This window comes from Thermobia domestica, chromosome 18 (genome assembly GCF_964235325.1).
Source record: "Thermobia domestica chromosome 18, izTheDome1.hap1.1, whole genome shotgun sequence".
Taxonomy (NCBI): Eukaryota; Metazoa; Arthropoda; class Insecta; order Zygentoma; family Lepismatidae; genus Thermobia; species Thermobia domestica.
The window spans coordinates 19,730,070-19,742,155 of NC_137471.1; the positions used below are offsets into that span (position 1 = coordinate 19,730,070).

Here is a 12,086-nt window from a genome sequence, read left to right on the forward strand (position 1 = left end):
AGTGCACTAGTGTTGAGGATACTTGGATTGAAATTAGAGATAGCATTAAAAGTTCAGCAATAGAAAAATTGGGACACGCGGAAATACGTAGGAACAAACCATGGTTCGACCAAGAATGCATTAAACTAGTAGAGAAGAGAAAACAGGCAAAATTACGGTGGCTACAAAATCCGAATGAAATAACTACACAAAATTTCGCAGATATCAGGCGGGAAACTTCCAAAACTTTTAGAACAAAGAAACGGGATTTTTTGAAAGCTAAAATTAAGGAACTTGAAGATAATAGTAAAAATAAAAATATTCGGGACATGTATAAGGGGATCAGCGAATTTAAGAAAGGCTATCAACCTCGTGCTGATATATTAAAGAAATCTGACGGAACGGTTCTCACTGATACGGATAGCCTCTTAAATAGATGGAAAGATTTCTTTGACGATTTGCTGAACACGCAGCCAAAAACTAATGTGCGTGGAGAAAAGGAGATACACACCGCAGAACCGTATATTCCAGAACCCAATCGAATAGAAGTGGAAGCCGCTATAAAGAAATTAAAGAAACACAAATCTCCGGGTGTAGATGAAATTCCGGCTGAGTTAATTTTAGCTGGAGGCGAAAAATTGTGGAACAAGATACACAAACTCATTCTCCTTATCTGGAACAAGGAAGAATTGCCACAAGAGTGGAAAGAGTCAATCATTGTTCCAATTCACAAGAAAGGCGACAAAACTGACTGTAATAATTATCGAGGCATTTCTCTTCTGTCAACATCCTATAAAATCCTTTCAAATATTCTGTTAGCAAGATTGACCCCATACGCAGATGAAATTATTGGAGATTATCAGTGCGGATTTAGACGAAATCGATCAACTATCGACCAAATATTTACCATTCGCCAAATACTCGAAAAGAAGTGGGAATACAATACCCCGGTACATCAACTATTTATTGATTTTAGAAAGGCTTACGACTCGGTTAGGAGAGAAACATTATACAACGTTCTTACAGAGCTTGGAATACCGAGAAAGCTAATTAGATTAATTAAGATATGTTTAAGTGAATCCCAAAGTAAAGTCCGGGTAGGAAAATTTTTGTCCACGAGCTTCCACGTCGAAAATGGCCTGAAACAAGGAGATGCGTTGTCGCCATTATTATTTAACTTTGTGCTGGAATACGCCATAAGGAAAATCAAAGATAGCAACCAGGGCCTAGAGTTGAACGGCATTCACCAGGTTATGGCATATGCTGATGATGTAAATTTAATAGGGGATGATAGGAGAACAGTGGAAATAAATGCAGAGATATTATTAAACACTTGCAGGGACATGGGTTTACAAGTAAATGCAGAGAAAACTAAATACATGGAAGTGCGTCGGGACCGTAATACGGCAAATTGTGGATGCGTTAAAATATTAAATAATACTTTTGATAAAGTGGATACTTTCAAATATTTAGGATCAATATTAACAGACGAAAATCATATTCACGAAGAAATTAAATGTCGACTAAAAGCAGGGAATTCGTGTTACTATTCGGTTCAAAATCTCTTGTCGTCGCGAATTCTGTCGAGGAATTTGAAGCTTAAAATATATAAAACGATAATCATGCCTGTTGTTCTGTATGGTTGCGAAACATGGTCGCTTACTCTGAGGGAAGAACATAGACTGAAAGTATTTGAGAACAGGATCCTGAGAAGAATATTCGGACCCAAGAGGAACGAGAATGGGGAATGGCGGAAGCTTCATAACGAGGAACTACATAGTTTATACGGTTTACCCAACATTGTTAGGGTCGTCAAGTCTAGGAGGCTTAGGTGGGCAGGTCATGTAGCTAGAATGGAAGAAAGTAGAAACGCTTTCAAAGTCTTGACTGGTAGACCCATAGGAAAACGACCATTAGGAAGACCTAGGCGCAGATGGGAGGATAATATTAAGATGGATCTCGCAGAGATAGGAATACAAAGTAGAAACTGGATCCAATTAGCTAAGGATAGAAGTCAGTGGAGAGCTTTTGTGAACGCGGCACTGAACCTCCGGGTTCCATAGGCCATAGAGTTAGTTAGTTAGTTAGTTAGTTAGTTATTATAAATCGTGCAACACAAAATCACTGTCGTATAAATAGTTCACTGTTAGTGGGTAATGAGAGGTATGCAAGGACCTAGCAGCCTGGGGAAGGATCTCTCAGGCGGAGCAAGCTAGGTGGAGTGGATTTAGGATCAACAATGCTCCACGCAAGCGGAGAGAGTTTGAAAGCCACAAAACTCCTCGCAATCTGAGTGACTGAAGCTAGGAGTCCCACAAAGCTCCGAACAAGCTAAAGGCTTTGGGTTAGGTGGCTCCTAGAGCTCCAAGCAAGCTAAAGGAGAAGAGGTGACCGGTCGAATAGTAATAGTGGTTTCTGAGGTCCTCCTGGCTTTGTAGCTACTCCAGTGTGGCGGTGACATTAGTGGTCCCTTTCGTCACCTGATCAATGGAGTCGCTGGTGCCTCTCTCGTCTGCTACTGTACTAAATCGTAGTAGGACGCACATGGTAAATGTTTATAATTATGAGGAGCACGTGTTAGTTGTTAGTAAACAGAGCCAGGTGCGAGATTTTACAATAAAGTCGACGAAGAGACACATTATTTCGTTATTAAATGCATACAAAAATACTTTTTGCTTTTTATTCTCTTTTTAAAGTACGACAATCAATGTTGAAAATAAAAATCATAGACTTGAAACAATTCCGGTTTGTACCGTTATAGATGGCTAAAGATCTAGATACAAGGTATACTTGGGGCTCTGAAATAATATATAAAAAAAAACACTTCGTGCCATTTCTCACCATTTTCGCTGTATCAATCTTGAAATTAAGAGTGTACCATTTTTAGGAAAGAGATATGAGTTGGAATATATTATTCAGAAGCTAGTTCGATATAAAAAAACTGATTCTCGCTATCTATTACAGTTGGTGCTACGGCGATCAGCGTTGAAATAGGAAATTGTTGTGATTTTCACTTTCTGCTTCAATAGAGCCTTAATGCAGGACAGTTTGGAGGTCTTTTGAGGAAATGCTGAATCGATCCGAAAAAAAGAAAAACACTTCCCACTATTTTGCTTTGATATCTGTTAAAAGACAGAGAGACAGACTTAGCCGATCTATAACACTTTGCATGCTTATACACAACATAGTTTGGAAGTGTTCTTTTAAAAAATTGTAATAATGTCACGTGAACACAATGTAAAAAAAATCTGGTTACAATACTAAAAGTAACTGTATGGTATATAATTTACCTGACTATTATATACACGTGGATTGCATATACTACTGAAGGATAAATTCATCTATAACAAATCCTATAGGAATACATGGGGAGTCCCTTTTCGGATCAACTATCTGGATTATCTCCATACCCTTTAAGGATTCATGGCAATTTTTGTTAGCATGGAGTTGCGTTGTCTTTTGCCGATTATTTAGATTCTATAACAGATATTTAAGCCGTTTCTTATTGGTCAAGTCAAGCACGGACCAGTGAATACCCCGGATGCTTTTCGGAACCAGATGGTTAACTTGGCGGCGCCAAGTGCGAGCGCAGGGGCGTGACTTTCTTCCTTTCTTAAGGATAACTTCAAAAATTTTTCACGCCCTTAGTTTTCAAGATAACAGATTGAAATTTTGTATACGGATTGTGTGCACCTTTAAGCATTTCCCAATTGTTTTTGAGGTACCTACGTGAATATGGGCTCGGGGCCGAGGGGGGCAATTATTCCGAGGGGGTGATTTTCTCTGAAAAAATACGGTTTTTCACGAATTTTTCGGTTCAGGTGTATGATCCCGTCATATGTGTGATACCGTTGAAAAGGGCTTATTATACTGATATATATATATATATATATATATATATATATATATATATATATATATATATATATATATATATATATATATATATTACCTTCAGATTTTCGAAAAATTCTCCCGGATTTAGTTTTCAAGATACAAGATACAAGATTGAAATTTTGCACACGCATTGTCTACATAACTACGTTTTTTTTTAATCAGATCCCTATGCCTACCCTGTCCCGGGTCAGAGGGGCACAAAAATTATAAAAAAAAAATCAAAAACTCCCGCTTTTCCCATTTCTGATGTATAATACGGACAAGCGAGTAGTACAGTTGAAAAGGATGCTCTATTCTGAAAAGGAAACGAGGTATGAACCATGATCCTACAATAAATAGTAAGGAAACAGTAGCTGTTTTACTGAAAGTCTAAAATTTATCTCAAAAAGTGGAAATCCTAAAAGGAATAGGAATATATGGGGAGCCATATATTGAGATCAATTATCTGGATTACCTCCATAAACGAACTGGACTCCTAAATTTGTAGTTTTGGTAGAGAGATAAAGATTGAGATAAAGTTATCGGAAGTGATAAAATATTTCTGGTTTTAGTAGAGATAAAGATAGTAGATTTCCGGTTTCTGTGGAGAGGCAAAGGTGGAGATAAAGTTATCGGAAGTGATAAAATATTTATGGTTTTAGTAGAGATAAAGTTATCGGAAGTGATAAAATATTTCTGGTTTTAGTAGAGATAAAGTTATCGGAAGTGATAAAATATTTCTGGTTTTAGTAGAGATAAAGTTATCGAAAGTGATAAAATAATTCTGGTTTAGAGATAAAGATAGTAGATTTCCGGTTTCTGTGGAGAGGCAAAGGTGGAGATAAGGTTATCGGAAGTGATAGTATATTTGCGGTTTCTTGAGAGAGATAAAGGTGGATATAAGGTTATTGGAAGTGATAGTAGATTTCCTGTTTTAGCTGGGAGATAAAGGTGTATATAAAGTTATTCTTCGGACATTATATCTATTGCTAATAAAGAAAGAAAAATAAACGCTTCTCGCTACCTGTGACCGTTTTTCCTAAAAACTGATCAAGGTTGAAACCAAAACTAGTTGATTTTTACCAATTGCGGTGGCCGGGTGCTCAGTGGTAAAACGTTCACCTGTGGTGAGTGAGGTCAGTGGTTTGATCCTAGCTCATGCCAAGTAGATTTTGTGGTGGACAAACACATCATGCGTGAGTTTCCTCGTGGTTCTCCCGTTTTCTTCTACTGTCTTCATTTCACCATTTCATTCATTTCTTATGATCACCGTCTTCTTTAGCACATTCTGCATATACGTGGGACGTAAAGCTCGAAGATGTTTTCTATTACTTTCGTGGTGAATAGAGGGTTACGTTACGAGACGGAACCTAACGTTTTTACAGTGGATTTATATGGTGTTTTAAAAGTTTGTGTTTGCCCTGATACCTATCACGGAGGAACTAGCCGTACTTTAAGGCTTCTGATACTTATGTGCAGAATAGTCTGGAATACAAAGTAACAGAAATAAAAATGTTTTAAGAATTTATTCGCTACACGAAATTTACTTTCGCTGTTAATTATAAAAGTTCATTTTCTGAGTACAAAATCTGCTTATGTTTAATCCTCCCTTCGCAGAAACTTCTCCGAAGGGAATTTTGAAGGTGAAAACCTAATTATCTTTTTTTTTTAAATATAAAACAAATGTCAGAGAAAATTAATCCTATAGCACAATCTGTTTGTATAGCATACTGCTTGTTGATTTTGTATTTAGTTTATGGAGTTGGCTGATTTAAATACAAATAAGGCGAACGCATTAAAATCATAATTACTTTGGTGATTCAAAACGATCTCACAATTTAAATTCAAGTGCTATTCCAAACTAACACATCTTAGATTAACGTTAGAATGAAATTTTCTTGAAATCAAGACGCGAAAATTGATTTATATATCTATATGTAAGTATGTATGTATGTATGTATGTATCTATCTATCTATTGATCGATTGATCCATCTATAAGGAAATACCCGATCTGTCGTATAGGATGATAGTAGTTGTTTGAAAAACATTGGTTGAAAGTGCTAACCTTATAAAGTTTAACGTTTTAACACGGTATGTTGTTCAGTATTTATTTCGAAGCATCAATAGTCAGCACTCTCAGTGAATTTGCAGACATAGAAAAAAATGGGTCACCGTTATGTGATGCAATACTTTCATTTGAAAGGTCGCAATCCAACCACTATCAAAGCCGAGCTAGGTTCTACTCTGGGGGAGTTTGCTCCTTTGTTTACGAAAGTAAAATATTGGGTGACAGAGTTGAAACGATGCCGTAGGAGCTGCAAAGACGACCATCGCAGCGGTTTGATCACACGAGGTGACCACAGTAAATACCACAAAATCATATCGGATGACTGTCCATTGAAAGTGCGCGGGCTAGCACATGTGGTAGGGATTTCAAAAAGTGCTCTGCAATATATATAAGATTGTACAGTTATCCTATATCTCATAGTTTCTGATGAAGCCAAAGAGTTAGTTTGTGAACACATATTTAATTTTTAATGAAACTATATGGTTTTGCTCAGCAAATAATTAGTATCTATGTAACTTTCAAGATAGTATATAAACTAGCAGTTTGACACACTTGGTGTCAATTAAACATCAATCATCGTTCGCCATTCAACGATCTATCCTCTCTGGACCATCGAGATGCCGAGTTCAGTGGCGTGTTCTGAGCCGACGATCATTGAATGACTTAATGGACTGTGAGTATGGTTTGTGAGTATTATTATTGCATGACTTAACGCTGTGTGAAGGGAGCTCTTAATCTTGTGAGCACACTAGAGAACTCAAGGACTGTCTCCTTGTTAATTAGAACTCCAAAACACTATACTACTCACATTCTATTGTTAATTTTCTTTCATGCTAACTGTATTTTATCGCTACTTTAACTCATAATGATGGTTATATATATATTATTATCATATACTCCAATAAATTCTCTTTTATATGTAACTCAACTTGTTCCTTATGCCATAACCCACGTCCCGTGAGTTATGCATGAATTAAGCATTTATGATCATATTTTAATATTATGAATCTCATAAAACGTGACATTTTAGCATCATTTGAATTGACAGCACCTTCTGAACACTAGTAAATTTGTCTACGGTTTACTTCTCGAGGTCACCGTTTTTCTTTTTACTACCTGAGATGAATATATATAAGTGAAAAAAAAAGAAATTCATGTACTTTTGCATATTGATATTTGTAATTGTAATAATAGCAATAACTCTTACTACTTGGCTTTCCAGATACAGCCTGTGCGTTTTCAGAGAAGCTGACTGCTCAGGCCGGTAGCCAGCCCAAAAATTTAGGAGGAGCTCGGTAGAAGCTAGACGGAGGGCCCGATCCAACCATACTATAGTTCATCACCATATTATAGTTTCTTTCCAAGCCTACCGTGAAAATTTTAGGGGGGCAGGTAAAAATTTAGGGAGGGGGCTAAACCCCCCTTGGATACGGGCCTGTGACTGCTAGAAAAATATATTTTTGAATCGCCTGTATTAAAAAAAATGAATGCAACTATATGTTCGTGACCACTACTGCCAAATGGCAAAGCCAAATTAAATGATTTTTTAGTATACAGTTAGGTCACAATCCCAACTAGGATGTTATCATATCACTTTCATTATAATACATATCCTAAAGGGGAGTATGGGTCCGAATGTTTGAGAAAATTTGAATCTTTCATGAGCCGTTCAACTTAGGGAGATGAAGTTCAGTATATTAACTCTTTATTAAAGTAAACAAAATGTGTACTAGCATTTTTTAAAATTCTCTTTTATGGGAGGACTTTCTACATGGAAAATAGGTAGTGGTTTGATCTGATAAAATAATCGAAAACGATCGATATTAGTTGAGAAACATTATTATCGATATTATTAATTGAGAAACAGAAACTATAGTTTTTATATCCTAGGCTTATTATTATAATAATTGCTGAAGCTTGTGTCTATTATGTGGAGGTTCATAGCACAAGACAATCAAGCCATAAAGTTGTGTGAAAACAGACATAAAATTTGTACTGTAAGCTTTATTACATGGAAATTTAAGTGTATGCAGTATACTTACTTACATGGAAATTTTTGTGTTTACGTTGGTCTACTTTACTTTGATTTGAGGTTTCCAAATTTCATCCTATTTTCCGCTGAAAAGCGTATGTAATTCAACAAGGAAATATTATAATTACATTGAAATTAATATGGCCTAATCAAAAACCTTACCATTTTATATCTTAAAGATCAGATCCACCGGTATTGTAACAGAGCGGTGCTTGAGTGATTGACCGTAGAAATTCAAAATCCAGTTAGTAATAATTGCATAGCCTTGTTTCATTACGAGTGTAAACTTTTTTGGTCAGCGGAGAGGAGAGTGTGGATCATGGGTGAGAGTTGATGATGTTGGGTTTTGATGGGTCACAATGGGTCAGAGTGGTTCATGGTAGGTGGTGGGTCGCAGTGGGTCACGGTGAGTCATAGGTCAAGTTTTCATTGACTCGTCTCTGACCATCATGGTTACAAAAAAAGAGGGTCCACATTCGTCTTCTAGGTACAAAATGAACAATTTTAGGAAACAAAAATGTTGACCAAAAGCTGCTGGGCACAAATGCGAGCAAGGGAAGCGGTGACTCAGTGGTAGAGCATTAATATCTGTTGCATGGGGTCCTTGGTTCGATTCCAGCTCGCGCCATGGAAACTTTGTGGTGGATAAACACCGAGTGGGTGAGTTTTCTCGGGGTTCTCCCATTTCCTCCACCATTTCATTCATTTCTCATGATCACTGTCTCCTTTAGTCTACCCGGCATAATCGTGGGACGTAAAACTCAAAGATTTCATTTTATTTTTCATTTACAAATGCAAGCAATATATAATCATTTTCTCTTTCCATTAAATTAAACAAAAAGCTAGAAAAATTCCAACAAATTCAATTTTAAAAGGGTAATAAAATATTGTTTTCTTGTTGCCGTTGATGCGGCAACGAGATAGATTGGAGTTATAATGGATTCCTGGATATTTGATGCATTTACCATCACGTTCTTATATACGTACCTATAACTTACCCGTATTACCATATCGCAAGAATCACGATTCCTCGCAAGAAACTTTCTCTGCATTGGCGGTAAAATGCAATACTTTCCTTGTTATTGATGTTATGGTACGTCATTTTCCTAACGTAATAGTGCGTTACTATTACTCGCAAAATAACGACAAAACTTCCAATTTGACAACCGTCTTCTATATTAGACTCCAAAAGTATTTTTGGTAGTTTATGGGACTTTTTTTTACGTCCAACTACGTGTCATCTGAGGAAGTTGTTATTCCGTGGAGGTTGTGACTGACGGTGAATTGTACCAAATTTAATTTTTGGGTCATGCCAAGCCCGCAGCTAGCCCAAAAAGGTAGAGGTGGGCGGTAGAAGTTACGGGAGGGCCGATCCTACCATGTTACAGTTTATCACCATAGTTCATTTGCAAGACTAACGTGAACATTTTAAGAGGACTATAAAAATTTAGGGAGGCCAGATTCCCCCAGATCCCCTTGGATACCGGCCTGGGTCATGTCATGTTGAGATTGTTGATCCTCTTGGCCTGCCAGTTTGACAAATTCCACGAAGTACCCAAGGTGCCACTTTCACTGGTAATCTCAAGCAAGGGTCTTTTATTTTCGAATGTTTCTGCATGGGTCTACCTGTATTTTGTGGCCATGATATCTTTATCTGACCGCACGCCTTAACCGCCCGCAGCAGGGGGCAGTTACCCACCTACATTTTCGAAGAGTGTTTAGATCTCATGTCGAATTTTTCATTCCGATTGAGTTAAAAATGCCATAATATGCCCTTCCCAATCAGCGTTGATTTCAGAAGATTCCTTAAGAGGGGAGAATTCAACACACAAGGAGTAAAAGTAGTACTGTGAATCAGGACCGCAACCAGAGGGAGGCAAGGGGGCCTGTCCCTCCGTAAACTTTTCGTGGCCTCTCCAGACATGAACACAAAATGCTATTATTAATACAATAAACACAATTTAGATATTTGTAAGAGAATTTTTAATGACTTGGCTACCCCTAACATATTCATGGCCCCCTCAAACCTCGGCCCAGATCTGGCTGACTGGCCCGGTTTTTACCTTCTTCATCCACCACTTTTCAAATTACACATTATCTCTTCCTCATTTTTGAGAAATGATTAAAGCTCACAAATTAAAACTTAAGTCAACTTATTTTTACTTTAACTCATTAATGAGAACCCATTTGAAAGTTATGAGACTTTTTGTCAAGTATCAGAAAATACAATTGTTTCAGATTTTTTTTTTCATTTTTGAGAAAGGAAATTTTTGAGTGTGTATAAACTTACTGGCAAGAGTTGTTGTTGCTACAAGTTGGTAAATCCAAGTGAAGGAACTGGAGCTGGATGATGCATGCAGAACACGAGACCAAATTCACCGAACACTGCTCGTTGGCGATTCCTGGGGAACTGGGTAAATACTCAGGAGACGTTGCTGACAGCCTTCCGTGGTTTCCAAGTTCCAAATTCAGCTTCTGTCCATTGTAGTTGTTACAAATATTCTCTCTGAACAGGACGAAACAATCCACCATTGATATCAGGAGCAAAATTGATGCTTGGAGACGGTACACTGCAAAACAATTCATTTCAATCAAGATAAAAATTGAGAACAAGGGTAATAAAAGACAAATTGAAATAATAACTGAAGCTTTTCTGGTGTCGTAATCAATATAATTGATCTTGGGTAATCAGTCAAGTGGATTCTATGTCGTCCAACGTTTCGAGAACCACCAACATTGTTCTCGTATTTAGGGTAAAGTATAAGACCAAAAACAGAAGCCTTCATTAAATAGGTGCTGGTAATACATAGACAATATCAATACTACAAGAAGGCAACAACCTCAATAGGGATACTGGTCTTCCACTCAGCCAAACATGACTTCCCCTCATTGGAAGAAAATGTATGCGAAACAACTAATCAGAGCTTGCCAACAACCCAGTCAACCAGCCAATCACAATTTGACTGACGCTGATTGGACATCGCCATTGGCAAATCAAAGTACCTCTATAATAAAGGCTTCCGTTTTTGGTTTGTCATACTTTACCCCATTGGTTCTCAACCTAATTCTTATCACGATCCCTATTTTATCACATCTTCTTGTTAGGTTTGTAATAAGCTTACAGGTGGGATTTTTAATATAACTATTGCGGAGATCTCACTATATCCATCTATTTCTATAACAGTAGATTCCATTTCTTGTATTTAGTGGATACAGTAACTTTCCTAAAAGCAAATGGATTAAAACCAAGTTTGGTCAATTCATTCATATTACAAATATCGAATCCGATCCGTCATACTGTTTCAAAATGGAGGTCGTTTGAAAATTTTAAAACTTCGTAACTCACTTAATTTCGAGTTTATGAGAAGAAAATAAAGTGATTTTTAATTTTGGTTACAAAAAACTTGGTCAGTTATTAAACAAAAGTTATTAAGTATTTTAAATGAGTTGATAATGTGCGTCATGAAGATTGAACCGGACATCGCCGCACTAGTGCTCAGGTATCTCGTTGGCTTTCAATTTTAATTGTATTTCAATATGTAGGGTTTGTTGCACTTCTATATTTCTGGTATTTCAATATGCAGTTCTCGTTAGTTTCAAATTGTACCTCTTTCATTTAAATGGATTTTAAAACAACTCTATTCCTGTTGAAGATGTTTAGTAGTCTTATTTTTTTGTTGTTCTTAACAGTATGTATAAAAATTAAAAATATGCTTATCAGAACAAAATTCAAAATAATATTTAAAAATATTTTTCGGTATTAGATCCTAATTATATTTATGCCTTCCGCTTATCTTCGCGACCCCCCATGAAACACTCCTGCGACCCTCACGTTGAGAAACTCTACTTTACCCTGAAGACGAGAACAATGTCGATTCTCCAAACGTTGGACGACGTAGAATTCACCTGGTTGATTACCCGAGAAGAATTATATTCAAGATACAAATTGTTCGAGGCGATATATCGAAAGTGTGAGCCTTCTCTTTATCCCTTAAGAACTAGAGAATTATAACAGAGGGCAGGGAATGTCCAATGCAAAAGTTTCAGTGGTAACAGTAGAACAAGATGATACATTAATGGAGGCAAGGGGTTTACAATTTTGAAAAATTTAGGGGTAAAACCTTTAAATT

The 12,086-nt window shown here is 36.9% G+C and overlaps 1 protein-coding gene across 1 annotated transcript in view; it reads right to left on the minus strand.

The window, feature by feature from the left end:
- Culd (CUB and LDLa domain) overlaps window positions 1-10,488 on the minus strand; it is a 170,098-nt gene extending 159,610 nt beyond the window's left edge. Inside the window, exon 1 of the mRNA XM_081745400.1 lies at window positions 10,247-10,488. Coding sequence (XP_081601526.1) covers window positions 10,247-10,488 — 242 coding nt within the window. The remainder of the gene's footprint in view (window positions 1-10,246) is intronic.
- Window positions 10,489-12,086: the final 1,598 nt, after the last annotated feature.